This window comes from Phoca vitulina, unplaced genomic scaffold (genome assembly GCF_004348235.1).
Source record: "Phoca vitulina isolate PV1807 unplaced genomic scaffold, GSC_HSeal_1.0 scaffold82, whole genome shotgun sequence".
NCBI classification, from domain to species: Eukaryota; Metazoa; Chordata; class Mammalia; order Carnivora; family Phocidae; genus Phoca; species Phoca vitulina.
The window spans coordinates 5754744-5780276 of NW_022589785.1; the positions used below are offsets into that span (position 1 = coordinate 5754744).

The window sequence follows — 25533 nt, forward strand, 5'->3', positions numbered from 1 at the left end:
TCTGTAAATGCAGAAGCTGGTGCTCAGGAAGGTTAGGTAGTGTGCCAAAGTCACAGAGCTACTCAGTACTGCAGCTGGAATTTCAGCGTGGGACCACCCGGCTTGAGAGCAGCCTGGCTTGGACAGTGGTGATGCGCGCGCTGCCCCCACAGAATGCAGCATGGTAACTTGACGGGGCATCTGAGAGCATCTTTTGCTCTTGGCTGTGCAGTTTTTCCTCAGTTGAGGCTGTGGCTTTACCTATTTTTTGGCACTGGAGAAAGCAGGCTCAGAGGATCTGCTTTGTGTTAGGGACTCGGAAACCCTTGGCCCCTGAGAAGTGACTCAGTGTCCTCGACACTGTCTCCCATTGCCTAGATTCTCAGCTTTGTGATCTTTCAGGAGAGTATGGCTGGGCTGCCAGTAATCGGCAACAGAGGGAGAAAGCCAGTGACCTCCTTGGTCTGAATCTGAGCCCCTGCTGAAAATGAACGTTTTGGCAATTTCCTTTCATTCCTGCTCAACTTGGGCTCCCTGAAGCTCTTGCCCCTGACACAAACCCAGACACCGGCCTGCCTTCCTGACCTCCTAAGGACATTGGTTTTGGAGGACTCAGCAAGGTGGGAGCTCACGCCTGCCACTCTGTCCCCCGAAGTGCCGCACCAGCAAGGGGCAGGCACACGATTTCACCACCACCACCACCAATTTGTGGCATCTTCCCTGTGTCAGACCCCACACGGGTGCTAGGGAGATGGCAGGTAACAAACCATTAGGACCCCTGGCCTCATGGAGCCTGCTGCCTGGTGGAGGAGATGGACAACAAGTCTGTGAGTGAATACATCGTGATTTCAGATGGTAACACATGCTCAGGAAGGATGAAACAGGATAACGGGATAGAGAGCGAGTGGTGGGGAGTGTGCTGTTTTGGCCAGGATGGTCGAGAAAGGACTGTCTCAGAGGAGGTGACATCTGAGCAGGTACCCGAATGAAGAGGAGGCAGTTGTAGGTTATTGATGTCCGTGTAACAAACCCAAACTGTGTAACAAACCCCCAAACTTAGTGGCTTATAACAACCATTTATTATTTCTCATGAGCCTGCGGTTGGCCTGGGTGGTTCCTCTGCCCGTTTCTCCTGCATGCAGCTGGAGGCACAGCTGGGCTGGAAGGTCCAAGAAGGCCTCACTCAGCCTTCTAGTAGTTGGTGCTGGTTGTTGGCTGGGGCCCCTCAGCCCCCTGTCACACAGCCTCTCATCCTTCAGTTGGCCTTACATGGTGATCTAGGGGCAGCATTCTAAGAGGGGGAAGGCAAAAGCTGCACGGCTTAGGCTCTGACCTCATAAAGGGTCACTTCTGCCACATTCTGTTGTCAAAGCAAGTCACAGGGCCAGCCTGGATTCAAGGGCTGGGGAGAGACACCACCTCTTGAAGGGGTGAGTGCCAAAATATTTATGGTCATATTTAATCTGCTACATCATCCAAGTAAAGATCTTTGGGAAGAGTACTTTGGGCAGAGGGAAGAGCAGATGCAAAGGCCCTGGGGTAGGATGGAGTCCAGAGACCTGAACCACAAACTAATGGTTCCTCTACTTCCTCCGTTTGCTGTTCTGTCAGATGAAACTAAAGATGCTTCCCTGTCATCCATAGGAGGCTTTGCTTCAGGGCAGGGTTAGGATTTCAGTTACTGACCTCTGAGAGGAGGAGGAGGAGAATCAGACACAGGAGCTTGGTTTGGTATTCTCCAAACTCACTGGCATTTGTTGAGCACCATCTGGCAGGAAAGTACTGTGCTGGGCACTGCAGGTCACAGGAGAGTCTGAGGGGTGCTACTCTTGCTGAGCTTATGGGCTGAAAAGGTTGCTCACTACGCTGGATGATGACTGAACTGGGAGGATTGGGCCCTGGGGAAGGCCTAGAGGAGGCAGGATTCCAACAGGGCCTTGGAGGGCATGTAGGATTTAGCTGAAGGAGGGAAACTCTTGATAGCAGAGGTGCAAGGGGGCTGTGGAATTTAGCAGTCCAATGTAATAAATGTTTGATGAGCCTCTACTCTGCATTGAGTGAACGAGATAGGCAGAGGACCTGCCCCACAGTGGGAACCCAGGGGAGGCACCATCCAGGCTTGGAGAGTCAGGAAGCCTTCCAGGAGAAAACAGCAATGCTGGAGAAGCCTGAGGATGGGTCGGGTCAAGCTCAGTGGGGCAGTGACAGGAGGAAGAGGTCCCGAGAAGGTCCCAGTGGAAAGGATAGCATTTACAAAGGCCAGAGGGGAGGGAGAGCTTGGGATTCTCAAGAAAAGGCAACAAGTTGTGTCCGGAGCAGGGAGTTCATGTGCAAGAGAGGGAAAGGATGAGCTTGGGGCTACAATTGGCCTCGTGGGCTGATGAGAGACTCTGACCTTTTTCCTGAAGGCTGTTTGTGTAGGATTGCCAGATTTAGCAAATAAAAATACAGGTTGTCCTGTTAACTTGGAATTTCAGATAAACAATGAAGAATTTTTTAAAAAAATATTTTATTTATTTATTTATTTATTTGAGAGAGAGTGAGAGAGGGAGAGCACAAGCGGGGGGTGGGGGGTTGAGGGAGAAGCAGGACCCTGGGATCATGACCTAAGCCGAAGGCAGACACTTAACCGACTGAGCCACCCAGGCGCCCCAAACAATGAAGAATTTTTTAGTGTAGTTATGTGCATGCAATATTTGGAACATTCCTATACTGAAAAATTGTTTGTTCTTTATCTGCAATTCAGTTTTAACTGGGCCTCCTGTATTTTCTCTGGCAACCCTAAGCGTGGGACCACAGAAGGGTTTTAAGCAGGGGATGCCATGGTCAGATTTACACTTTGGGAAGCTCCCAGGATTTGCAGGGAAACATACAGGAGGGAGACCAGGAAGGGGTGGAGGATGAGGGTCCTGCTTTGTCTAGCACCCATCAAGAAATGGGGGCATCTCCTCATCATCACTGGTGGGGAAGGCAAGCAGGCAACTGCAGGCCAGGTCAGACCCCAGCTCTGCTGTGTGAGCCTCTGCTCCCTCCCGGGCCCTCGGCATCCTCGTCTGTCTAATGAGGGGGCCAGTCGATCAGAAGAGATGGTCCACAAGGACCCTTCTCTTCTGGCCATTCTGGCCAGTGAATGGGTGAAGCACCTTCAGGTCTCCTCTCTCCAACCTCAGGCCCCGCACCTGGTTTGGGGGAAGCATTTACTGAGGTCCTAGTATGTACTGAACTGGGTCCTCTATCTAGATCACTTGTTTTATTGAACCCTCTCACAACAACCCCTCAAGGAAGGTATCATGCCCATTTCACAGATCGGAGAACAGAGGCTCAGTGGTGCAGTTGCTCCCCGGTCACATAGCTGCACAGTGCCAATGTGGAGTGGAGTCCAGGTCTGGCTGGCGCCAGGGTTCACCCTCCCACTGTCTCCAGGAAATCTCCCCGGGAGCCCCTAATCCCCCATATGTTTATCGCTTGGGCTCAGTCAGCAGTCTCCTTGTCCCCCTGCAGGCAAATGCTGCGCTGGCTCTTTCTGAGTTAAGCCAGGGACTAAAACGGGCCAGTGTAATGCTCCTCTGCTGGGGGCTTTCCGGTTTATGCACCCCTTTTCCATCTATGCCCTCCCCACGACCCATGGAGATGCGGCCCAGCCCCCTCCAGCTCCTCTAGCCTGCAGCTCTGCCGCAGTGGAGTCCACATTAAATATTAACGGTGACGTCAGTTGCTGGGCTGCTTGGTGAGGGCCGTGGCTGCCTTTCCAAGGTGAAACAGTGACCGGAATTCAGCCGGCTCAAATGGCATCCCAGGGGGCTGGCTGTCAGGACTCAGAGAAGATGCTGCTAATGTAAGGCATGGCAGGACTCCAAAAGTTTTCCTCCCATCTTCCTGGCTCCTCAGGGACTGGGTGGCATCCTGATGCTGACATGATGCATTCTGTAAGCCAAGCACAGTGCTAGGCTCTGGGGATACAGCTCTAAGTGTGACCTTGCCTCCTGGGGCTCCCTCCCCCACTGGCTGGCGGAGGAAGGGAGAAAAAGTCTCAATGCAGAGGGCCAGAGCAGGTGCCCGGCCCAGCCTGAGGCTGAGGGATCCTTCCAGAGAAGCCAGGGTTAACGCTGAAACCTGAAGAAGGAGCCCAAGTTAGGCGTGGAAAGAGGCGGGTAAGTGTGCCAGGCAGAGGGAACAGGCTCAGAGCTCAGATCCTGGTTCTAACTCTTCCTAGCCATTTATCTGCAAATTGAGTTCCCACCTCACAGGGTTCCTATGAAGACTAAATGTGGCCATGGCTGGTGATAGCACAGGGCTTGGGGCATCGTGAGAGCTCAGGGGTAGCTGTTAGGAAAACAGCCTTCATGTAATCCCTTTGCTCTGCCAGGAATCCTTACCCCCATTTAGTGAGTAGGGAAAGTGCTGCTCAGAGGGGAGACCTGACATGCCTGGGGTTATACTGTGGATTAGACCCTGGGCTGGACACATGACCCCAGAGGGGTCTGGGGTCTCATCCTCCATCCACAGAGCTATGGCAAAGGAATTATGTTTACTTCCATATTAAAGATGAGGAACCAGTCTGAGAGGGGCAAAGTGACAGGCATGAGGCCACAGAGCAAGTGGACGCTGGATTTGGAACCATCTGGGGCTGTCTCGGAGAGCTAGAAAGCCAACCTGAGCTGTCTCTAAGACCCTTATTGTGAGTCTGTGATCCTGTGAGTTCCTGGATGCCCCCAGGCCTTTAGGGCCCAGTGATTTCATGGGGAGGGCATTTCAGGCTGGGCTGATCCGCCAACTGTCCCAGGAGGCAGCATCCACTCTTTCCTTCAGCACAACCTCATTCCTCTGGCGGAAGCCCGGGGTGTCTAGCGTGAACAGCAAGCACTGTTGCAACAGGCCCATCTTACGGAGGAGGAAACCGAAGCTCAGAGAGGTGCAGCCCCTTGCCCAGGCTTCCCCAGCTACTGTGGAATTGCCAGGATTTGAGGAGGGTCTGAAAAACTGCCCCATTCAACCCAGGAGCCCTCCTCTGCCTTTCAGCCTCCTCTGACCTGCAATCTCGCCTTCCTCCCCTTTGCTCACTCCCTTAGCTTATCTTCCCCCCCCAGCTGTCAATTAGTCAGTTGGCTGTCAGCTGATTAAAAGTGCCCCGCCTCCTGAAAGACTTTGCCACTCACCAAGAGGACTCTAGTGGTGGAATTTCTGCAGTATGCACAAGGTGTGATCAGATTCAATTCAGCACTCACTCGTGGAGAGGTGCGCCCCGGGGGTGGGGGCTCAGATGAGGAATGATTCCCCAGTGTTTACATTCTGCAAGGGAAATGGCAACTTCCTTAGAAAGTGGGAAGCAGGTGGTGTAAGTGGCAAAGAGCGTGAACTTGACAGTCAGAAAGACCTGGGTGTGGGGCGCCTGGGTGGTCGTTAAGCGTCTGCCTTCGGCTCAGGTCATGATCCCAGGGTCCTGGGATCGAGCAGGTGGTGTAAGTGGCAAAGAGCGTGAACTTGACAGTCAGAAAGACCTGGGTGTGGGGCGCCTGGGTGGTCGTTAAGCATCTGCCTTCGGCTCAGGTCATGATCCCAGGGTCCTGGGATCGAGCCCCGCATCGGGTTCCCTGCTCCGTGGGAAGCCTGCTTCTCCCTCTGCCACTCCCCCTGCTTGTGTTCCCTCTCTCACTGTCTCTCTCTCTGTCAAATAAATAAATAAAATCTTTAAAAAAAAGAAAGAAGGAAAGAAAGAAAGAAAGACCTGGGTGCACATTCTGACTGCCCCCACTAGCTCCATGACCGTGGGTTAGTGAGCTTCAGTTTCCCCATCCGTTTGAGTGGGTATAAGAGGAATCCCCACCTCATCGTTGTTGTGAGGATTAAATGAGATCCTATGTGAAATTGCATAGCATCGTGCTCGGTGCTTAACAGCTGGCCAGCACACATCAGCTTTACCAAAATAACTCTATGCACGTGGTGGATGCCAGAGTCCCTGGGGGAGTGGGCAGAGGGGAGAGTTCTCCATCAGGAGATGGAGAACCTGGAAGGCTCCCTTGAGGAGGTGAGGTCTCTGCTGGCCATTAAAGGACTTCAAAGCAGAGGAAGAGGCAGCAGGATGGGAAAGGACATTCTAGTTGGTAGAAACTTGTGGATGGAGGCTGGGAACGTGGTGAACCTAGGATGCTCAGGGAGTAGGTGATGAGCTTGGAAAGGCGGCCCAGGGGCATGTGATGAAAGGCCAGGAGGGAGGAGCTTATATCTTTTAAGCGGGAAAGGGTCCTATCTATGACTCCAGTGGGTCTGCCGTGGGTCTGTGTCTCCTGTGTGTGCAGAGGCCAGGCCTCTGGGGTCAGCCTTCTCCTATGGCTTTGGTCCTCCCGGGTCCCTCTGTTGTTTCCTGAGTGGGGACCAGCCTGCCACTGTTGTCTGGAAGAAGACAGAAGGCTGTCGCAATCTGCTCACCTCCTACTAACATACTAGGTAGGAAAAGATGTTTTTTTTTAGCACAGTTGCCTGGCAGGAAACCTCTGTGGAAACTCAGCAATCCCCTCGCTTACTTCCCGGGGTGTGGTTTAAGCAGCAGTGGAGGACGGTTATGCTCACAGCTCAACAACCAAAAGGCTCTCAGGAGATCAGGGGCTGCAGTGGGAAGAATGAAGGTGGAGTGGGTCCGGATGCAGGCTCCTGACCCCTGCTGTCTGCGCTGCACTTGAGCGAGACACTTAACCTCCCTGGGCCTCAGTTTCCTCATCTGTAAAATCGGAACGACAATACTGACCTTACCTTAACTGAGTGGCGTGCACTGCCCCCTCCAGCGCCCGGCCTGCTATGGAGTAGGTCCCTGTTACCCTCCTCTCCACTCGTTTCGACTCGGGGTCCAAACACTGGACCTTTGAAGCAGCCCCGTTTCATCCTCTCGAGTTGCCATGCCGTTGTTTGCTGAACCTCCAACAGTGAAATACCCTAGACCTTCAGGGCTGGAAGAAAGAACGAACTCTACCATCCTGTCAGTGCGGACTCCCATTTCACAGACAAGAAGTCCAAGGCTCAGAGAGGGGAAGTCACAGCACCACACGTGCCACACAGCCCCTCCCACCTGGTTCCACCTCAGTGGGAATCACACAGAAGCTTGAGACAATTACCCAGATGGTTCCAGTCAAAGGATCTAGAAAATTCTGGTGAAGAAACACAAGCTCCTCGACCATCTGCAGAACTGAAGCAAAAAAAGCCTTTTTTTTTTTTTTTTTTTTGCCCTTATTCTCACTGTGGTTCCATGGGGGACAGCTTTGCCGTCCTTCTTCAGAGCTGAACTCCTCTGAACCAGCTTGCGGGGGGCGGGTGCTGAGAATGGGCTCTGAGCTCCACCGGCTCACAGACTGTGGCTACCAGGACATTTTCACACTTCGTAATACCAAAAACTGCCTTGGGGAGCCAACTGCTCCCAAAGTGGGCTTTGACAGAGTGGTGAAGGGCTCTGGATGGTCCTGAGGTCTGTGGGCTCAGGCTGGTCTCAGACACAGAGCGGCGGGCGGGAAGGGGTGGGGTGCAATTTGGTATCAGCAAAAGGACCCCGAGGCCACAGCAAGTGGCAGAAGGTGGGTGTGAGTGGGAGGCTGCAGGTGATCTTTCTAGGTCTCATTTTCCTCATCCATATAATGGGGATAACAACCTCCTTCCACGAGTTGTAAGAATTTGGTGAGATAATATAAGGGGGGAAAATGTCGACCCTTGGGCAGCTACCGCTGATGCTGTTGGTGGTGTTATCACTGGTTTAGGATCAGCAAGGTTACCTGGGCAGCAAGAGGCCTCATTTGGTGGGGAAAAACCCTACAATCCTATGTGGGTGACACTAATCTGTGGGCAGGTGGCCCCTCCTGCTCAAGATGGTAACCATGCCAACAGGGTGAAAGCCATCTCTCCAGAATAATACCAGGTCTCCTCTGTAGTATGTCCCTTGGTGTCCAGACTTCTCAGGGACCTCAGAGTGTCCCAGAGTACCCGAGGGAAAAAAAAAACAGGACGTGCCTTTTCTGGGTCACCTATTCACTCAGCTCTGGTGGCGGGTTCTGGCATTGCTTTGGAAATCCAGTCCTGCAGGAGGAAGAGTTGTTACCCCTGGCTCAGGGTGGGACGCAGCAAGGAATTATTCGTTCTATGGTCGTGATGGCTGGTGCCTCCCATGTGTCGCCACCGTGCAGGTGAGGAATATACGTGCTCTTGCCTATCCCCAACCCAAAGAAATAGGTGTGGTTAGTCCTGTTTTAGGGACTTGCCCAAAGGTACTCAGCTGGTAACTAGCAGGGTAGAATTTGAAACTAAGTGCAGATCCTTGGGACGCCTGGGTGGCTCAGTTGTTAAGCATCTGCCTTCGGCTCAGGTCATGATCCCAGGGTCCTGGGATCGAGCCCCGCATCGGGCTCCCTGCTCCGCGGGAAGTCTGCTTCTCCCTCTCCCACTCCCCCTGCTTGTGTTCCCCTCTCGCTGTGTCTCTGTCAAATAAATAAATAAAATCTTTTAAAAAAAGAAACTAAGTGCAGATCCTTCTTCCCCATCACACCACTCACATGTCCTCAAGTAGCCAGGGGCAGGCAGATTGCTCTGTTCCCAGAGCAAGAGGCCCTGTACCGGACGAAGATGTGGCAGACGTGGCCTCTGCACTGAGGATTTGCTCTGAGCTCTGGGCAACATGGTGTGTTTGGCCTTCATGGTTAGTCCCCTTGACCTGGTTCAGGGGCTCTCTCTGGAGTTGTTCAAAGAGAACAACTTTATTGGTGGGACTTAGAGCCCTGGGAGTAAATGTCCCATCCAAGGCAGCTGTCCTGGGCTTTATTTGTAAGGCTTGAGTTGGCAGCCCTTTCCGAAGGGTGAAAATGGGTGCTGGTCAGAGTGTGTAACCTTCAGGTAGGGAGGCTTGTGTGTACTTTTTACAATCTGAATGACCCTGGAAGGGAGTCACACCTTCTCAGCTAACACCAAAAGGCAGTGTTGGGCCATCAGGTTTGGGAGTCTGACAGACCTGAGTTCAAATCCTGACTCTGCTGATTACCAGCTGTGACTATTCAAATCATGGAACATTTAAATTTATTTTTTATTACGTTCAGTTAGCCAACATATAGTATCTCATTAGTTTTTGATGTAGTGTTCAACGATTCATTAGTTGCATGTAACACCCAAAATCATGGAACATTTTTGAGCCAGTTTCCCCATTTATAAGATGGGAATGGAAATTGTACCTACCTTACAGGGGGGAATCTTGAGGGAAAAAAATATACCAATTTCTGCAAAGCTCCTTGCCCAGAGCTGGGAATGGGGCATATGTTCCCTCAAGAGTGGGTGTGGATGGAGTCGCCCAGGACAGAACAGAGTGAGGAAAGCGGAGGGCCTGGGGCAGAACCCCAGTATTTCAGGGTAGGCTGAGAAGACAAGCCCACGCAGGAGACCAGAGAAGGAGAGCAGTGGGGCAGCAGAGGGAAGCCAGGAGGGTGCAGCGTCATGGAGACTTAGAGGACAGCCTGTCTAGGCAGGGAGAGCACTTGTGCCCAGGGTGGTCAAGGGGGCTAGGAAGGTGAGAACTGTGAAATGACCTTGGACTGGCAACAGGTGGCTACTTGCTGGTGGCCACAGTGAGAGCCGTCTAGGTGAAGGACTAGGGGCAGACAGACCCAGAGTACACTGGACTGAGAGGTGGGTGGGGGGTAAGGAAGTGGAGACAGTGAACTTTGGTGAGAAGGCAAGAAAAGCTTCATGGGAGAACCAAAGTGTCCCCCATTGACATTTATTAGAATTAGAATGCCCTATTCTACCTAATTTTCACTGTTTTGAAATCAGTCTGAGTCCAGCATGATCAGAAAAGCTGGAAGGCCTCTAATCTCTCTAAAAGCTGGAAGGAAACATAGAAATCTCCCAGCGCTGGCTCTCCTCCCACCTGTCACTGGAACGCCATTTTCATGGGGGGGGGGGACAATTAATTATCATCTATCATGCTCTTTAAAGATATCCACCAGGGGAAAGATCAGCCTAGTTTGTTAACCTCAATTCCATTTGTAGTTAGCAAAGGTGACTCTTCAAAGCATGGTGAAAACTTGCGGTGGGGGCCTCTGCTCAGACTCACACTGAAATCCTGTTTCATGGGTACTGAGGTCCTCATTTTGGTGTCACAGCAGGGAGAAGAAGGCCCAGAGACAGGAGACCTAGTATGGAGACCCCAGCTCTGCTCACTCACTGTGCAAACTGGGGCTAGCCTCTCTTCCTCAGACCTCAGTTTCTCCTTATATGGGATAAAGGGTCAGATGACAGTGACTCTAAATGTCCTACCAGCTTGGACATTTCAGGATTTCTATTCTACAGTGCATTTAATAGTCCTTTGAGTCCAATTGCTAGATGGTAAAACTAAGGTCCAGTCCCTCACTTCTCCCTTCAAATACATCTTACTCTCCAGACCAAGATTCTTGGCTTGAAATGGGACTTCTACACCTCTTCTGGTTCCCAATTACCTAAGGATAATAACTCAAATCTTCAGGTTGGCATTTAAAACACTCCATTATCTTGTTTTGCCCAACCTCATTTCCCACTGCCAGGCCTTTCTTCTCATTGTCTCTCAGATTTTGTTTCTGTCCTCACTGCTAAGCCTTTGTCTGTGCTGGACCCCACTCCCTAATACCTTTTCCCTGAATTTCATCTCCCTTAAAGTCCGGCTTACCTGCACTTGTGTATTTAGATCTAGCTTATGACAAGAGGATGTATCTTACTTATTCTATAGCTACTCTTTCCCCCAGTGCTGAGCATGCGATAAAATTCTCAGAGAGCCTAAGGTCCCTTCTCCTCTGCTGCCCTTGGCGTGTTGTACTTAAGTGGGGCTATGTTTTAGTCATTGGGATTTTCCTAGTTTGTCCAAGGCCCAGCCCAGGGCCTAGCATGAGGGACCCTCAACATAGAATGCAACAACAGGGCTGGGCTTAGTGACCAGTCAGCCCATCCACCCCCTTCTTTGCCACAGAAGGAAGTTCAGCCTGGGTTTGAACTCAGATCCTGGCTCCACCAATTACCAGCTGTGTAACGCTGAGTAAGTCACTAATCTGGCTTTGAAAAATGGGGAGACCAGGTGTGCCCACCTGCGTGGTGGGCTGTGAGGACTAAATATGTTTATACCTATACAGGCCTGGCACTGGGCTGGCTCCTAGTAGATACGTCATGTTACTCATGCCATCCAGGCCATCCTGTCCTCCTCTCATGGAAGGCACAGTATGCCCAAAGTCAACTGTCAAGGTGGGAGCACAGCTCTGCAGCCGGGTGGGTGTGAAATGTGTCTTTGGGAGTGGCAGGTGGGGCGTCTGGACAAAGTCCAGACCCGATCCTGCCCTGGCCAGTACGGATCCAAGCAGAGGGTGCGTCCCCAAGGAGCCCATGGGCCAGCCTGGAGTCAAGGCTGGCGAGACGGCGGGGGCGGTCCCGGCCCGCCTCCCGGGGCACACGGCCTCCTGGCTTTTCCAAACAGTAGGGTTATTTGATTTTTGGGTCCTTCTGCAGCCACACCTCCAACCTGGCCTCAGAGATGCGCTTCAAGGAGGAGCTGTGACACTGAGCTACCTACGCAACCGCCATCACCGCGCCCCCTCCTCGGGCTCCGCAGTCCCCACCCCACTCTTCCTTCTCCCACCTCCACCTATGCGGCGGTAAAATGCAGCACTCACAGGGCGCCTGCGCAGTTCTCGGGCGGGGCGGCGGCGGCGACGGCGGCGGCGGCGGCAGCTATTTATAGTAGGTGACGTCACCTTGAAATAGACCGTTAGGGCCGGCCCGCCCTTCCCCCCTCCCACTCCCGCCGCTCCCCGCCGCCAGGCCCGGCTGCTCCCACTGCGCAGGCGTCCTCCATCCTCCCATCCCCCCGCGCGGCCGCCTCTCCTCCCTCGGCGGCGTCGGCGGCGCGAGCCACAGCGTGCGGGGCGAGCCAGCGAGAGGGCGCGAGCGGCGGCGCTGCCTGCACCCTGCAGCCTTGGGCCGGCCGGCGAGCCAGTGCGCGTGCGCGGCGGCGGCCTCCGCGGCGACCAGGGAGCGGACGCACGAGCTAGCGGGCGAGCGGTGCGGGCGCGAGGCGAGGCCGAGCCACGAGCGACATGGGGGACCGAGAGCAGCTGCTGCAGCGGGCGCGGCTGGCCGAGCAGGCGGAGCGCTACGACGACATGGCCTCCGCCATGAAGGCGGTGAGCGCGCCGGGAGGCCGGGTTGGCCGGCATGGGGGCCCGGCGTAGGGGAGGGATGGGCGGCCGGGCGGCATCTCCCTCCCGGCCCGGGGCGACCCCGCGACCTCGCTGGGCGCGGCCGCCCGCCGGCAGCCCGCGCTTCCCGCGCCCGCCCCGCCATTTCCTGCGGCCGGGCCGGGGTGGGGTCTCGGGGGAGGAATGCAGCCCCACGAGGATGGGTGGGCGACAGTGGCCCCTTTCAGGCGGGCGGGGGTCGCCGCACACCAGCTCGGAGCCCTGGGTGGGGGGGGAGGGGGTGCCCGAGGAAACGTGAGAGAGCCACATTCCTCGTTCTAGACCGTTCTGCCCAACGTGGGGGCTCGCCTCCCTCTCGCCTTCCTCCATACCCCAACTCGTAATAAAGAATCACCTAGTGAGTGGCGCTCTGTCTCTCCTGGTTTTCTCTGCCACCACCTGAAGTCTGTGTGATCCCGATCTGTTACGCTCTACTCGCCGGAATCGTTCTCGTTCCATCTTCCCACGCCCGGGGCTGGCTTTGTGTGCGAAGACCCCCCACCCTGCAGTCTAGACGTGGACGCGAGCTGGAGGGCGGTGGGTGTGGGGCCCCACTCCCAGGTCTGATGCAGCGAGCATCTGCCTGGAGATTAAAATGAGACGTGACTTCTTGGCAAGACAGGGCTGTGTGCCTTTGCATTCCCGAGATCTTCGTAGATTGATTCTGCAACTTGATTTCCGGTGAAGGACTCGTGCCCGGCCACACCCTAGCGCATACCGTGGATTAGACACCACCTGCATGTATGAGACTAAGAGTTCCGGTTATCCTCTTACTGTCCCTGTCTCTTAACTTTATTTTAACTTTTCTCTAAATGAACATTACTTCTCTGCGTCAAGGTCACACGGTGGTAGAGGTACAACTGACGGCCACCAGCCTGCTACGTTCAACCAGTGTACATCCTCCGGGAGATCTGGGAGGATCCGCCGGGGCCCCACCTTAGACCTAAAGATTCTGCAGCTCTAGGGTTGGGACTCAGAAATCTGCGCCCTAACCATAGCTCATGGCAATTTTGAGCGGGCTGAAGCCTGACAGTTACTGGCCCGAATTATGGCTCATTTGACCTTTTGCTGGCTTTGTGAGATTTCTTATAAATCCACAAATCGAGAGGCTCCCTAAAATTTCAGAATCATTTGAAGAGCTGCGTTGAAGGCTTTTGATATTAGTATCATATGAAATACGTTGCTGAGGTCAATATTGAGGATTTATCCAGCTAAGACAGACACTTGAAGAGATAGCTTTCCTGTGGTGTCCTTGTTTTAAAACATTGCACTAGGTGTGTTTGGAAACCAGCACTACCACTCATTTGTTGATAAAGGTGATCCTGATTTGAGCCCTGGCATGCTGTCACCGGTTAGTCTAAACCAGGGACAAGCTAGGTTTGGGATCTGAAGCCTTTGTAATTCAGGGGGTCCTCTTCAAGGACACAAATGTAAAATATTAATTTTGCAAATTTTACAGAATCTACTGTGAATACATTGCCTCTGAAGGGGTTCTGAGCTTAATTTTCTTTGGGATAAGAGCCACTTCTGTTCACACAGCAAGTCACACTTGAGTGAACGTCTTCTCCCCAATAATGGAGTGGTACTGGGATTGTGCAGGCTGAGGCCTCTAGACATTTTAGTGAGGCCTTCGTTCACCCTGTGAGTGGGGCTTGAATAAAGGTGAATTGAGGTTAAGGGAAGATGGCTAGAAAGGACATTCTGGAGCTCTGGGAAACCTGAGGCAACTTGAAATGGGAAGTAAGGAAAGGATTGAGAGATGTAACCAGAATGAAATACAGTTTGGGGAGAGAACAAAATTGGCTTTCTGGTCTTCATAAGCAGGCTTGAATAATGCTATCCTGTAGCTAGAAACTTGTGTTCACAGATTTTTTTCTGAGGCTTAAAGGTAGCATTTTGCAAAGTAATGGACCCTCCCGTGTGTTGAGAATCTGTAATATCTTGTCTGAAATGATTGATGGGTTGGATAAGCCATTCAGCATTGAAAAATCAATCCAAGCTCCAATTATGTCATCTGAGAATTGTGATAAACCATTCCTTCAATGTAACTCCTTTTAAAAAGTCAGAACTTTTTTTGTCATCTAAATTAATAGAATATATTCATTGGAAAGGACTTGGCAGGGTTCAGTGGGAGACAGTTTCTTATGGTTTACCTATTAAGTTGATATTTGTACATTAAATTCTTAATGTTATTGGGAAGACTCAGCCCCCATTTTATTAATACCGTAGGCTTAAAGTCGAGCTTTTGGAAAAAAGGAATTCTGGTAACCTTTTTATGTGGGTTTTCTTCAGGGTGGTGGACAGGTAAGTAGACTGCTCTAGGGTGGACAGGGAAGCAACCTGAGTGAGATGTTCTGATGTCACCACACTGTAACCTTGAACTTTAACATCTCTTGGCTTCGAGTCTTTTGAAGTGTAAAACTAGTAATGTTGGTGTTGCTATCAAGTCATTTTTCAGTCTTATTCTTCTAACTTGTTTTCTGTTTTCTTTATAATTTAAATGGTCACCTAATAATGCCTGCCTGTAATCATTGATGTTCCTTATGCTACCAGTGTCACCTGGAGGATGGTGTCGGTAAGCTTTAAGAAAAATCATGCATATTGGAAACAGTAGTGTTGCCTCAAATCATTTGAGAACTGCAGTTCCCTGCCTCACCCCATAATGTGAGGAGGCAAGAAATGCTTTTGAAGTGAACTAAAGGAGTGTCTTCAAGATCTCCTCATCTCATACCTAGCAGCTTGCAAAGAGTGAAACAGTGGGAAGAAGCATTGTGAAAGATTAAGAACCCAGGTCCTCGCTCTGCTGGGCTTGAAATGACCTTACCCAAACATAACCTCTGAAAAATGGATATCATACCATCTTATAAGAAAGTGAAATAGGGGCGCCTGCGTGGCTCAGATGGTTAAGCGTCTGCCTTTGGCTCAGGTCATGATCCCAGGGTCCTGGGATCGAGCCCCACATCGGGCTCCCTGCTCAGCGGGGAGCCTGCTTCTCCCTCTCCCTCTGCCTCTCCCCTTGCTCATGCTCTCTCTCTCTGTATCTCTGTGTCTCAAATGAATAAATAAAATCTCTGTGTCTCAAATGATTAAATAAAAAAATGAATAAATAAAAAAATGAAATAAACCTATAAAGGGGGATAAAAACGTCAGTGCATTAGACTTAAGTGATTTAAGGAAAGAAGGTAAATAACCAGATTTCTGGTGAATACTCATGGGTGGACATCATTCATGTCTCTTACTGCCTTAAGTCATCTTTTTATATTAAAACATAGATTGTAATTGTGAATTTATAAAACATTAAAATTATTTGGGATAGCATGGTGTGTTTTAACATTGATACAGTTGATTACAAAGTTGACAAAGGACAGAAATACATCTGAAGGACTTGAAGAATATCTATAGAAATCTTGAGTGCAGGAAATAAGGCTGCAGCTTAAACAGTTTGAGAGGAAGAGGCACTTGGCCTAACCAGTGGCAAAAGGCTCTTATTCCAACAGCTGTGAGATTATGGGAAGTGGGGGAATGAGCAGGTGGTGTATAAAAGTGGAGAGCTCGACTGAGTTTCTCAGGGTGAGACCTAACCCGTGTTGCAGATATTAAAACTAAGGATGATTTTGAGGTGTACCAAAATTGTGGTTAGTGTGAAATCTCAAAGCCACATCAGTACTGTAGTTTGAAATATGTATAAACTAGAGAGTACTATTTCCCACTAAGTGGTCATTTGTAACGTAAGTATTGCTTTGCCATGTATTGGCTGAGGAAGGAAAGAAGGTTCTGGATTCTTGCAGTAGCCTGAATTAAAAGGACTTCAGTTGGTGAACAGTTCACAGAGCTTTGAATTTCATATTAGTGGTAGAACGCAGTGTCACACTTCCAGAAATGGTTTGGAAGGAGATACCCCAAATGTGTTTCCTGTGTTATAATTTATCAAGTTTATGGAACTTACATTTTACTTACTAGGCATTCAGTAAATGGTAGTTGTTACTCCCATGTATACATTCTCATTTAATTTTCATAACAACTTTGGATGGACTGACTATGGATAATTGTTAACTTCGTTTTACAAATGAGATTTAAAGAGGTTAGTTTTCTCGAGGTCAGGTTGTAAAGCCAAGACCTGAACTCTTGAATTTAGAACTCTCACTTTATAACCACTGTATAATGCCCATGAGGCTAAAGCATAATATACATAAATTTTTTAAAGTTTTATTTATTAGAAAGAGCGTGTGAGAGAGGACGAGTGGGGTGGGGTGGGGAGAGGGAGAAGCGGGCTCCCTGCCAAGCAGGGAGCCCATTGAGGGGCTCCATCCCAGGACCCCAGGATCACGAAGGGGATAATATTTCTAGTATACATTCTGGCATTAGTCATTGTTGGTGACCAACTTGCGGGCCCTTTACACAAGTGGGCTTAGTGAACAAGTAATTTCATCTATCAGATGTAAGTCATTTTTGCCAAGTTTGATTAAAAACAGAATCTACCATGTATGGTTCTTAGCTATAGCAGGGGAGTGTAGAAGGCAGACTCACACATTTGGATTTGCTTGTTCTCCTGAAGACCAGGAGTTTCTTTTAGCTTAAGAAGTAAAGTATTAATTGAATTTGAATTCCTGCTATGAATTAAGAAGTGCAGAACTATGTTAAATTATATTCGTGGTATTTTAAGAAATTGTTTCATATCCTTGGCACCAGTTGTTTTTCCACATTTTTTTTTTTTTTTAGTCTATTTTATAAGCCGATAGGCCCTGACATTTCATTGTCTGGGTTATTGGTAAAATTCCTTCCAGCGTCCAAGTTGAGGACACCCGTCTGCTGCCCCACCGTTCGGATGCTCTTCCCACTCCTCGCTGCAGCGGCTTTCCCGTTGTGGTGGTGGGTGGTGGCACTTCCCTGCCATCGGAACCTGGCACAGCTTCTGAGGCTTTCCGTGTTGGTGCCTCCAGGGACAGTAGCGTGCAGTGATGCCATTCAGATGGGTTGTATTTAATCCCTGCCAATCCCTACAGAAATGTTCAGTTATGTCAAGAGTAAGAAAAGGCAGTCTCTCCATGATAACAAAGGTGGCTGTTCTGACTAATGTTAAGCTTTGAGTGGATATTAACTACCTGAACTCATCGGCTCTAAGCTTGAAGTTTAGCTTCTCTTTGGCTTTCTAGAACTGCAGCCTTGCCCTAGTGAGGACAGGGAGTGGTCTGGGCAAGTGGTGACAGATGGGTACTTTGCCATCTTGGGACTAGGCAGAATCTTCACTCGGAGGGTAGTAAATTGGGGAAGAGTCAGCCAAAAAAGCTTTCATACCCTGACTCACTATTTTTTTTCCTTTTTCTTTTTCTTTCTTTCTTCTTAAAAGATTTTATTTATTTGACAGAGACACAGCGAGAGAGGGGGAACACAAGCAGGGGGAGTGGTAGAGGGAGAAGCAGGCCTCCGCTGAGCAGGCAGCCGGACGTGGGGCTCGATCCCAGGACCCCGGGATCATGACCTGAGCCAAAGGCAGATGCCCAACGGCTGAGCCACCCAGGCGCCCCTCTTCTTTTTTTAATACATACAGGACTCTGCCCAAGAAGTTTAAAGATTTTATGATGTGGTTATGTTTACCTAATTGTTCACGAGAATCGTTTTCTCCTGTTGTAAACTCTTATATATCAAAGGCAAGCTTGTTGGTAGCAAGTGGGTGTGGGTAACTATAAAAGATGGGATAGTAGTGGGTGCGTGTAGCTCTGAAGAATGGGAGTGCCCTTTCGGAGAAGTAACATTTACCCTGACTTTGGCAATGTGGCCTGGCTGTCCAGGGGTGGCATTTTTTGTTTGCTCAGTATTACTTTTGAGGTTGGATGTTTCCCAGATTAAGACTTTAAGTTTTCCCAAATAGTCCTTGTGCTATTTTTGGCAGTGGATCTATTTTTACTCACACATAGTTTATTGCCTGGTGAGTTAGTGGGAGGAGGCCCTTAGGGATTTTTGAGTAAGCGAATGGTGTCATAGGAAGATAAATGAGTTAGTAGCCTATCAGATTATTTGTAACTTTGAGTACTGTGTAGTCCCAGAGCAGAGGAAATGGGGTGAGGTGAGTGCCCCCGGGCTGGGAGTTGGCACAGCCAAGGCGGCGGTATGCTAAGGCCATCAGTCAGGACATTAGTCAGGTGGCTGGCCTGGTGTCCAATCCTTAAGGGAGGTGGAGAGATGGGCCTTTAGAAATGGGAATGGTCCACCAACTTGAGGTTTCCAAAGTGTGTGAGTTGGATTAAGTGGGGTGGGAAGTGGGCAGGCGAACAGGAAGGCAGCAGGCAGAGAGGCTGTGAACGGAGGTGAGGAGTCCCTTAGAGGTGGTGCTGCCCCATGAGGAAGTCGTGTTTGGAATGGCTGCCCTGAGGGTAGCCGATGGGGGGCAGAAATGAGGCTGTGTTGAAACTGGCTGGAGTAGAGAGCAGGTTGAGAACCATTGGGCAGGTCTCTTTATCTGGAAAATTTTGTGTCTTGTCTTTGCTTCACGTTCCCAGTTAGAAACCATTTGGAAACTTCTAATTGTAAAGCTGCACTAAATCATCTCTCCAGACTATGCGTGCAGATGACCATCCAGCTGCTTTAGTACCGAGGGGTTAGGACTACTAGTTAGGTTTTCCTTTCTCTTGGGCTACATTGCCTCCCAGTGTCTGCTTCTCTTGGTGTGTGACCCGACTTTCCTTAGCTCTCCTGCCTCCAGTAGTCTGGAATTTGAAATATTGGGAACTGGTACTAAAAATCAAGACTGGCTGTGGATCTTGTTTGTTTTAATAGGCCATCTGATTTCACTTTGGTCTATACTTTTCCAATCTGGGGAAAGCTCAGTTTCCTTTAGTTATCCAATCAAGTAATAAAATGATCTTCCTTCCATAAGTTTCCCTTTCCTGAGTTGTAACCCAGGAGGATTAAAAATACTATATTTAAACGTATCTAGTTATTTCCTAGTTAGGCCCTGGCTGGGGTTCTAAGAACAATGCTTGCTTAGCTGTTAGTCACACTCAGCTGATGCTGATAGTGATTCATTCAGACTGGCAGGAAACCAGATGATTGTTACATAAACACTAATACTCCTAGTAAATGATTTTTCATGTGAAGGTGTCATTATAAATATTGCCCAGGAGCCTTTTTGGGCAATTTATTGCTGATGGAGAAGGGCCGCATGAATTCCTGAAACCTACAGAAACAACCAAATTTCATTTACACCAATACCAACCTCGTGCCTTTCCACACCTTTTATTGTTGCTCAGGAAAAACAGAATCCTAGAATATTAGAGCTGAAGAGGTCCTTGGAAATCGTTTAGGCCAGTGCCCCTTATTTTACTTTTGATCCCCAGACAAGGTCACATAGCTAGCTCAGGCTAAGCTCCAGATTTCTTAGGGTTTTTTGTGGGGTTTTTTTAGTGATGATAATATCTATTGTACAAACACCCTGGGTGATAAAGGTGTTCTGTATTTCACATATGCACTCAATTTTAAAGATACACTCTGGGGAGTTACCTTGGTGTGTCTTTGTGAACCTAACAAGCAGCTTTATTAGCCACAGGGTGAAATCTTAGTGACTCCTTATAGATATCATTTGCATTTTAATGTCAAGTGCCCTTAGATTGACTTATTGCAGGAGCTAAGGAGCTCTGGAATTCTGTGCTTGCCTCATGTTTTACTGAATATTGCCCTGGAAAAGTGAGTCATTTGAGAGGATTCAACAATCAGATTTGTCGGAGGATTCAAGATGGAATTTTAATTTATAAGGGTTTCTTCCTAAAAAGACCATATTAACAAATATAAAGTCTCTTTATATTTCCAATAAACAAATGTGAGCATGTGTTTGAAGGAACTCACTGGAGAAGAAAACCATTGGGGTTACAGGTCTTCACCTGGATTTGAAGGGAGCATGGATTTGGAGTTAGTAGAGAGATTGCCTGGGACTGGGGCAGAGCACTGAGAAAAGTGTGGAGACCACTCAACCTCTGTGTGAGGAGGAATGAGGAACCTGGTTTGCAGGCAGCCCTCCTAGGGGATAGGCAGAGGAAGCCTGTAGCCAAAGACCATACTGAAGAAAAAAGTGGGGTTGGTTTGATTGAGTAGGCAGAGGTGGAGGGACAATCCCAGGCTAGGGATTTGTAGCAAAAGAGTAGGGGTGCTGGGGACAGGGAAATGGGGGAATTGTTGGTATTTTTATTGGGGAGGGGGTTGCTAGTAGACAATGAAGAACTTAGCACAAGTTTTCTAATTTTACACATAATGATTATATTTGTTGCTTATGTTCTTGAGTTAATTTTTTTGATCTTTAGAATTTCTGATTCTTCACTGCTCGGTCTTTTCAATCCATGTTAAAGCATGTCTGTTTTAATATGCTGTTAATAACTTTATCCCTTGAACCTGGCCTTTACAAAACCCTTTCCCCTCAATTGCAGGAGTTTCTGTCCTTATAGTTTAAGTAATATTTTTCTTTGTTGAGTGTTGTATGGTTTCCTAAATGTTTTTCTTTTTCTTTTTTTCTGGAAATTAAAGACATTTACCAGTAAGTCATATAATTAAGGATTCCCCCTACTTTATAGAGGCCAATTTAGAAAATTAGTGGCTTTGCTGGGGCCCAGACCCAGGTTTTTCTGATTCCAAGTCTGTATTAGTTTCCTTGGGCTGCCAAACAAAGTACCACAAGCGGGGTAGCTTAAAAGAGCAAATTATATTATTGCAGTTGGGAAGGTTAGAAGTCCAAGATCAAGGTGTCAGCAGGGCCATGCTCCTTCTAAAGGCTCTAGGGAAAAATCCTTCCTTGCCTCACTTTTTAGCTTCTGGTGGCTCTTGGTAATCCTTGGCGTTCCTTGGCTGGTAGACCCATCACTCCAATTCTGCCTCTGTCATCACATGGAATTCTCTCTGTGTTTGTGTGTCTCCAAATCTCCCACTCCTTATAAGCGCACCAGTTACTTGATTTAGGATCCACCCTAATACAGGATGACCTCATCTTGACTTGATTATATCTGTAGAGGTCTTATTTCCCAGTAAGTCACATTCATAGGTCCTGAGGTTAGGACTTCAGTGTAACTTTGGGGGACACAATTCAACAACACAACAAAGTCCAGCGCCCTTTTTACTAAGTACATAGCTGGCTCACGTGGAGTTGGCATCATGAACTACCTAAAGAAAGTTACAGCTTATGAAATTTAACATTTCTCCTAAAAGTAATTGGTGCTTCCATCCTTGATGGCCAGTCAGGGTTTCCTGACTGGTAGGTCAAAGTAGCGCTTACTGCTGAGTAACTGCTTCCTTTTAGCAGAGGCTGGGGGCAGGTTCCTGTCACTAATGTATCCATTTGGATTGGGGGAGGTCTGAGTGTACCAGTAGGATTCTCTTGTGTAACCACTCAGGGCAAAACTCTGGCCACTTGACCTGTGTTTGATCTCATCTGTGAAGCTTTTATCTGTTAATATGTATTTGAGGGAGGTGTGATTAGTTCTTTCTAGAATATAAAGTTGGAAGTAGAATCTGGAATGTACTTCCAGTCTATAATCTTAAAACATTTGGCAAAGGACTTGTATGATCTTACTGTTGACGATACCTTCTGCAGAATGGCTGAGCCTCCGGGCTTTTTCATCCACTGCTGTGTACCTCCACAGTCTTCCCATGGTTATCTATCCCCATACCTCTACCAAGATGAAGGCAACATCTTAAAAGGCCCGAATTACGAATTTCTCAAATCCCTTATCACTGAATATTTTGTTTCAAGTATTTATTTCTTTTTAGACTACAGTCTTCCTTCAGACAGGATCCATTGATTGATCCATCTGATTGATTTTTCTCCAGCTTGTCCACGCTGGCTTGAGAAGGGTTGTTGATTAGGTTCAAAGGAAGATTTCTTTCTAAGATTTTTGGATTTGGATCTCAGTGTTTATCTTTTGGGGATTTTGCAGGTGACAGAGCTCAATGAACCTCTTTCCAATGAAGATCGAAACCTCCTCTCTGTGGCCTACAAGAATGTGGTTGGTGCCAGGCGATCTTCCTGGAGGGTCATCAGCAGCATTGAGCAGAAAACCATGGCTGATGGAAATGAAAAGAAATTGGAGAAAGTTAAAGCTTACCGGGAGAAGATTGAGAAGGAGCTGGAAACAGTGTGCAATGATGTCCTGGCTCTGCTTGACAAGTTCCTCATCAAGAACTGCAATGATTTCCAGTATGAGAGCAAGGTATTTTACCTGAAAATGAAAGGCGATTACTACCGCTACTTGGCAGAGGTAGCTTCCGGGGAGAAGAAAAACAGTGTGGTCGAAGCTTCTGAGGCTGCCTACAAGGAAGCCTTTGAAATCAGCAAAGAGCACATGCAGCCAACGCACCCCATCCGGCTGGGTCTGGCCCTCAACTTCTCCGTGTTCTACTATGAGATCCAGAATGCACCCGAGCAGGCCTGCCTCTTAGCCAAACAAGCCTTTGATGATGCCATAGCTGAGCTGGACACACTAAACGAGGATTCCTATAAGGACTCCACGCTCATCATGCAGTTGCTGCGAGACAACCTCACCCTCTGGACCAGCGACCAGCAGGATGAAGAAGCAGGAGAAGGCAACTGAAGAGTCTTCGGGTCCTGGGCCCTTCCTTCACCCACCACCCCCCATCATCACTTGATTCTTCCTTGCCACAATCACTAAATATCTAGTGCTAAACCTATCTGTATTGGCAGCACAGCTACTCAGATCTGCTCTCCTGCCCCTTGGGAAGCAGTTGCAGATAAATCTTCATGGGCATTGCTGGATTGATGGTTGCTTTAAGCCCTTAGGGGCTCCCTTTTCGAATTGTGCAGACGAGTGCATTCTGAATGAGGCATTCTATGCCTATTGATCTATGTGAAATCCAAGCAAAAGCAATGGGGAAGTTTAGAAAGGAGAATTAGCCAACACAGGCTACGATTGATATTTAAATGATCCATTTAAAACAAGCTGATAGTGTTTTGTTAAGCAGTACATCTTGTGCATGCAAAAAAATGAATTCACCCCTCCCACCTCTTTCTTCAGCTAATGGAAAACTGTTAAGGGAAGCTGATTACAAAGAGACCACTCCTCCTTTCCATCAGCTTTATAATAAACTGTTTAATGTGAGGTTTCAGTAGCGCCTTGTTTTGCCTCTTTAAATTATGATGTGCACAAACCTTCTTTTTCAATGCAATGCATCTAAAAGTTTTGATACCTGTAACTTTTTTTTTTTTTTGGTTGCGATTGTTTAAGAATCATGGATTTAGTTTTTGTAAACTCTTTGGCTATTGTCCTTGTGCATCCTGACAGCACCATGTGTGTCAGCCCACGTCAATCAAGATGGGTGATTATGAAATGCCAGACTTCTAAATTAAATGTTTTGGAATTCAATGGGTAAATAAATGCTGCTTTGGGGATATTCTGCCTATGTGTGTGGTTTTCATCCCCCCTCTTCCCCCAAGGAACTCTCTTAACAGGTTACCATTTTTAATCCTGCTTTTAGTGTCTCAAACACTGAAGCATTTTTGGCATAGTAAGTTTTCTTGCTCTCTGATTCCATTACACATTTTGCAGTATACACATTAGACTCCTGAATTTTCAGTTGTTTTCTGTGAACCCAGTCCACATAGCCTCTCTGATCCACTCTTCCTGATAACTGGTGCTGGTATGGGAGTTGAGCAAACAAAAATGCTCGGTCTTCCTCAGTATAGCACCTGACCAGTGAAAGGTCAAGCCTCTGTTTAACTTGGGAGGGTGTAGCTTGACCCACCCTACCGGAATGTCGGTTGATATTTAACACTCAAGGTAGATACTGAGCTTATACATGTCCTCATTTTCTTCATATTCTTTCTGTATTAGATACAATAAAATGGATCCCTGAAATAATCTTTAAAGCCTCCATCTACATTTAAAAAAGGAAAAGGCCGGACACCTTAAGTTCTCTCCCATCTGCATTTACCCCAAGGCTTCTCTTGATGCTTAGCATTCCCAGCTAGACCTCATTCTCTGGTGATAGGGACTCGAGGCCCTCGCAGTTTTTATCACCTGCAGCTTGGTGCCCAGGAACCAAACGTGCTTATTAGTGGATTGGTTCAGTTACACAAAGGTGTTAAAATACCTTAATCTTGACTAAAGCTTCAGACTAGACTGGTGAGAATGGCAATGGTCTCTGTCCTTGAACTTTTCTGTTGTGGTGGAGCACAGACCTTTTAAGCTTAGAAGTTTAACCTGTTTTCTCATTCTGAAGTAGAGGTAGGACCCATGTGCTCCTAAAATACTCGTTAGAAAGCCTGTTTGAGGGGTGCCTGGGTGGCTCAGTCGTTAAGCATCTGCCTTCGGCTCAGGTCAGGATCCCAGGGTCCTGGGATCGAGCCCCGCATCGGGCTCCCCGCTCTGCGGGAAGCCTGCTTCTCCCTCTCCCACTCCCCTTGCTTGTGTTCCCTCTCTGGCTGTCTCTCTGTCAAATAAATTTAAAAAAATTAAAAAAAAAAAGCCTGTTTCAGGTTGACCTAATTGCTAGCTATAAGTGGTTATTAAGTTTCTCTTCAGTTAGTAGGTCAGGTATTTTAAGGCTACCAGCTTTATGTAGCCAAGATACTTGCCTGTGATAAACATGTAGACATTAAAATTTATTTGAAATGCCCTTCACTGGAAGAGCTTTAAGAAAAAAACTCATGTTTTCATTTCATAGCTGTCTAATGAAAGGTTTTGTCCCCACCTTGTGAATGAGGAAAGCTGAGGTGCAGAGCTTGTGGACCTCTGGAATTCACACAGCTGGTTAAGCCGCAGAGGACGGCCTAAGACTCCTAATCCAGAGTGCTAAATGCCCTGGGTTCTGCCAGTGCCATGCTCCAGGCAGGCAGCCTTGACAAGCCACACAACTTTTCGAGACTTATGTCTCATTTTTAGTAAGTGTAGGATTTGTAATATGTTTTCATTCAACTCAAAGTACTGTGTGTAAGGCATCTTCTTTGGTCTGGGAATGGGGTTGTGGGGAAGTAAGGACACATAATTAACACTTCAGACCCGTAAGTGATAAATGGGATTCTTTGAGAGCACCTGAGGGAACTATACATGTGCCATAAACCTGGACGCCTTCTCAACTGCACGATCCCAAAGCTTTCCTTCCCATTTTGCGCATTTATGTTTTAAAACTTGTCAAGATGAATTTATGAAACGATAGGGTCATCTCAGTGTTAGAGCAGGGGAGACTAAACTCCAGAGAAATGAAATGGCTTTTCCAGAGTCACACTGGAAAATTGGTAATAGAACCCAGACTAACATTCAGATTCTTTAAATCTTTGTTCATGGTTCTTTACTATGCTCTTGGGATTGAGAAGGAAAAATGAATGTGGCATACATCCCATTCT

At 48.3% G+C, this 25533-nt stretch overlaps 2 protein-coding genes across 2 annotated transcripts; one reads left to right on the forward strand and one right to left on the reverse strand.

Annotated features, from left to right (window-relative positions):
* Positions 1 to 3245: 3245 nt before the first annotated feature.
* Positions 3246 to 7048, reverse strand: CUNH22orf24 (chromosome unknown C22orf24 homolog). The gene is made up of 4 exons (XM_032395033.1): positions 6792 to 7048; positions 5136 to 5160; positions 4755 to 4860; positions 3246 to 3903 (listed from the first exon to the last, which is right to left on the reverse strand). The coding sequence occupies exons 1-4, from the start codon at positions 6965 to 6967 to the stop codon at positions 3788 to 3790; spliced, it is 423 nt and encodes a 140-aa protein (XP_032250924.1). The 5' UTR covers positions 6968 to 7048; the 3' UTR covers positions 3246 to 3787.
* A 4826-nt stretch (positions 7049 to 11874) lies between these two features.
* On the forward strand, positions 11875 to 23582 carry YWHAH (tyrosine 3-monooxygenase/tryptophan 5-monooxygenase activation protein eta). Its single transcript, XM_032395091.1, has 2 exons — positions 11875 to 12143; positions 22112 to 23582. Exons 1-2 carry the CDS (start codon positions 12057 to 12059, stop codon positions 22763 to 22765), a joined length of 741 nt encoding a protein of 246 aa, XP_032250982.1. The 5' UTR covers positions 11875 to 12056; the 3' UTR covers positions 22766 to 23582.
* The last annotated feature ends 1951 nt before the right edge of the window (positions 23583 to 25533 follow it).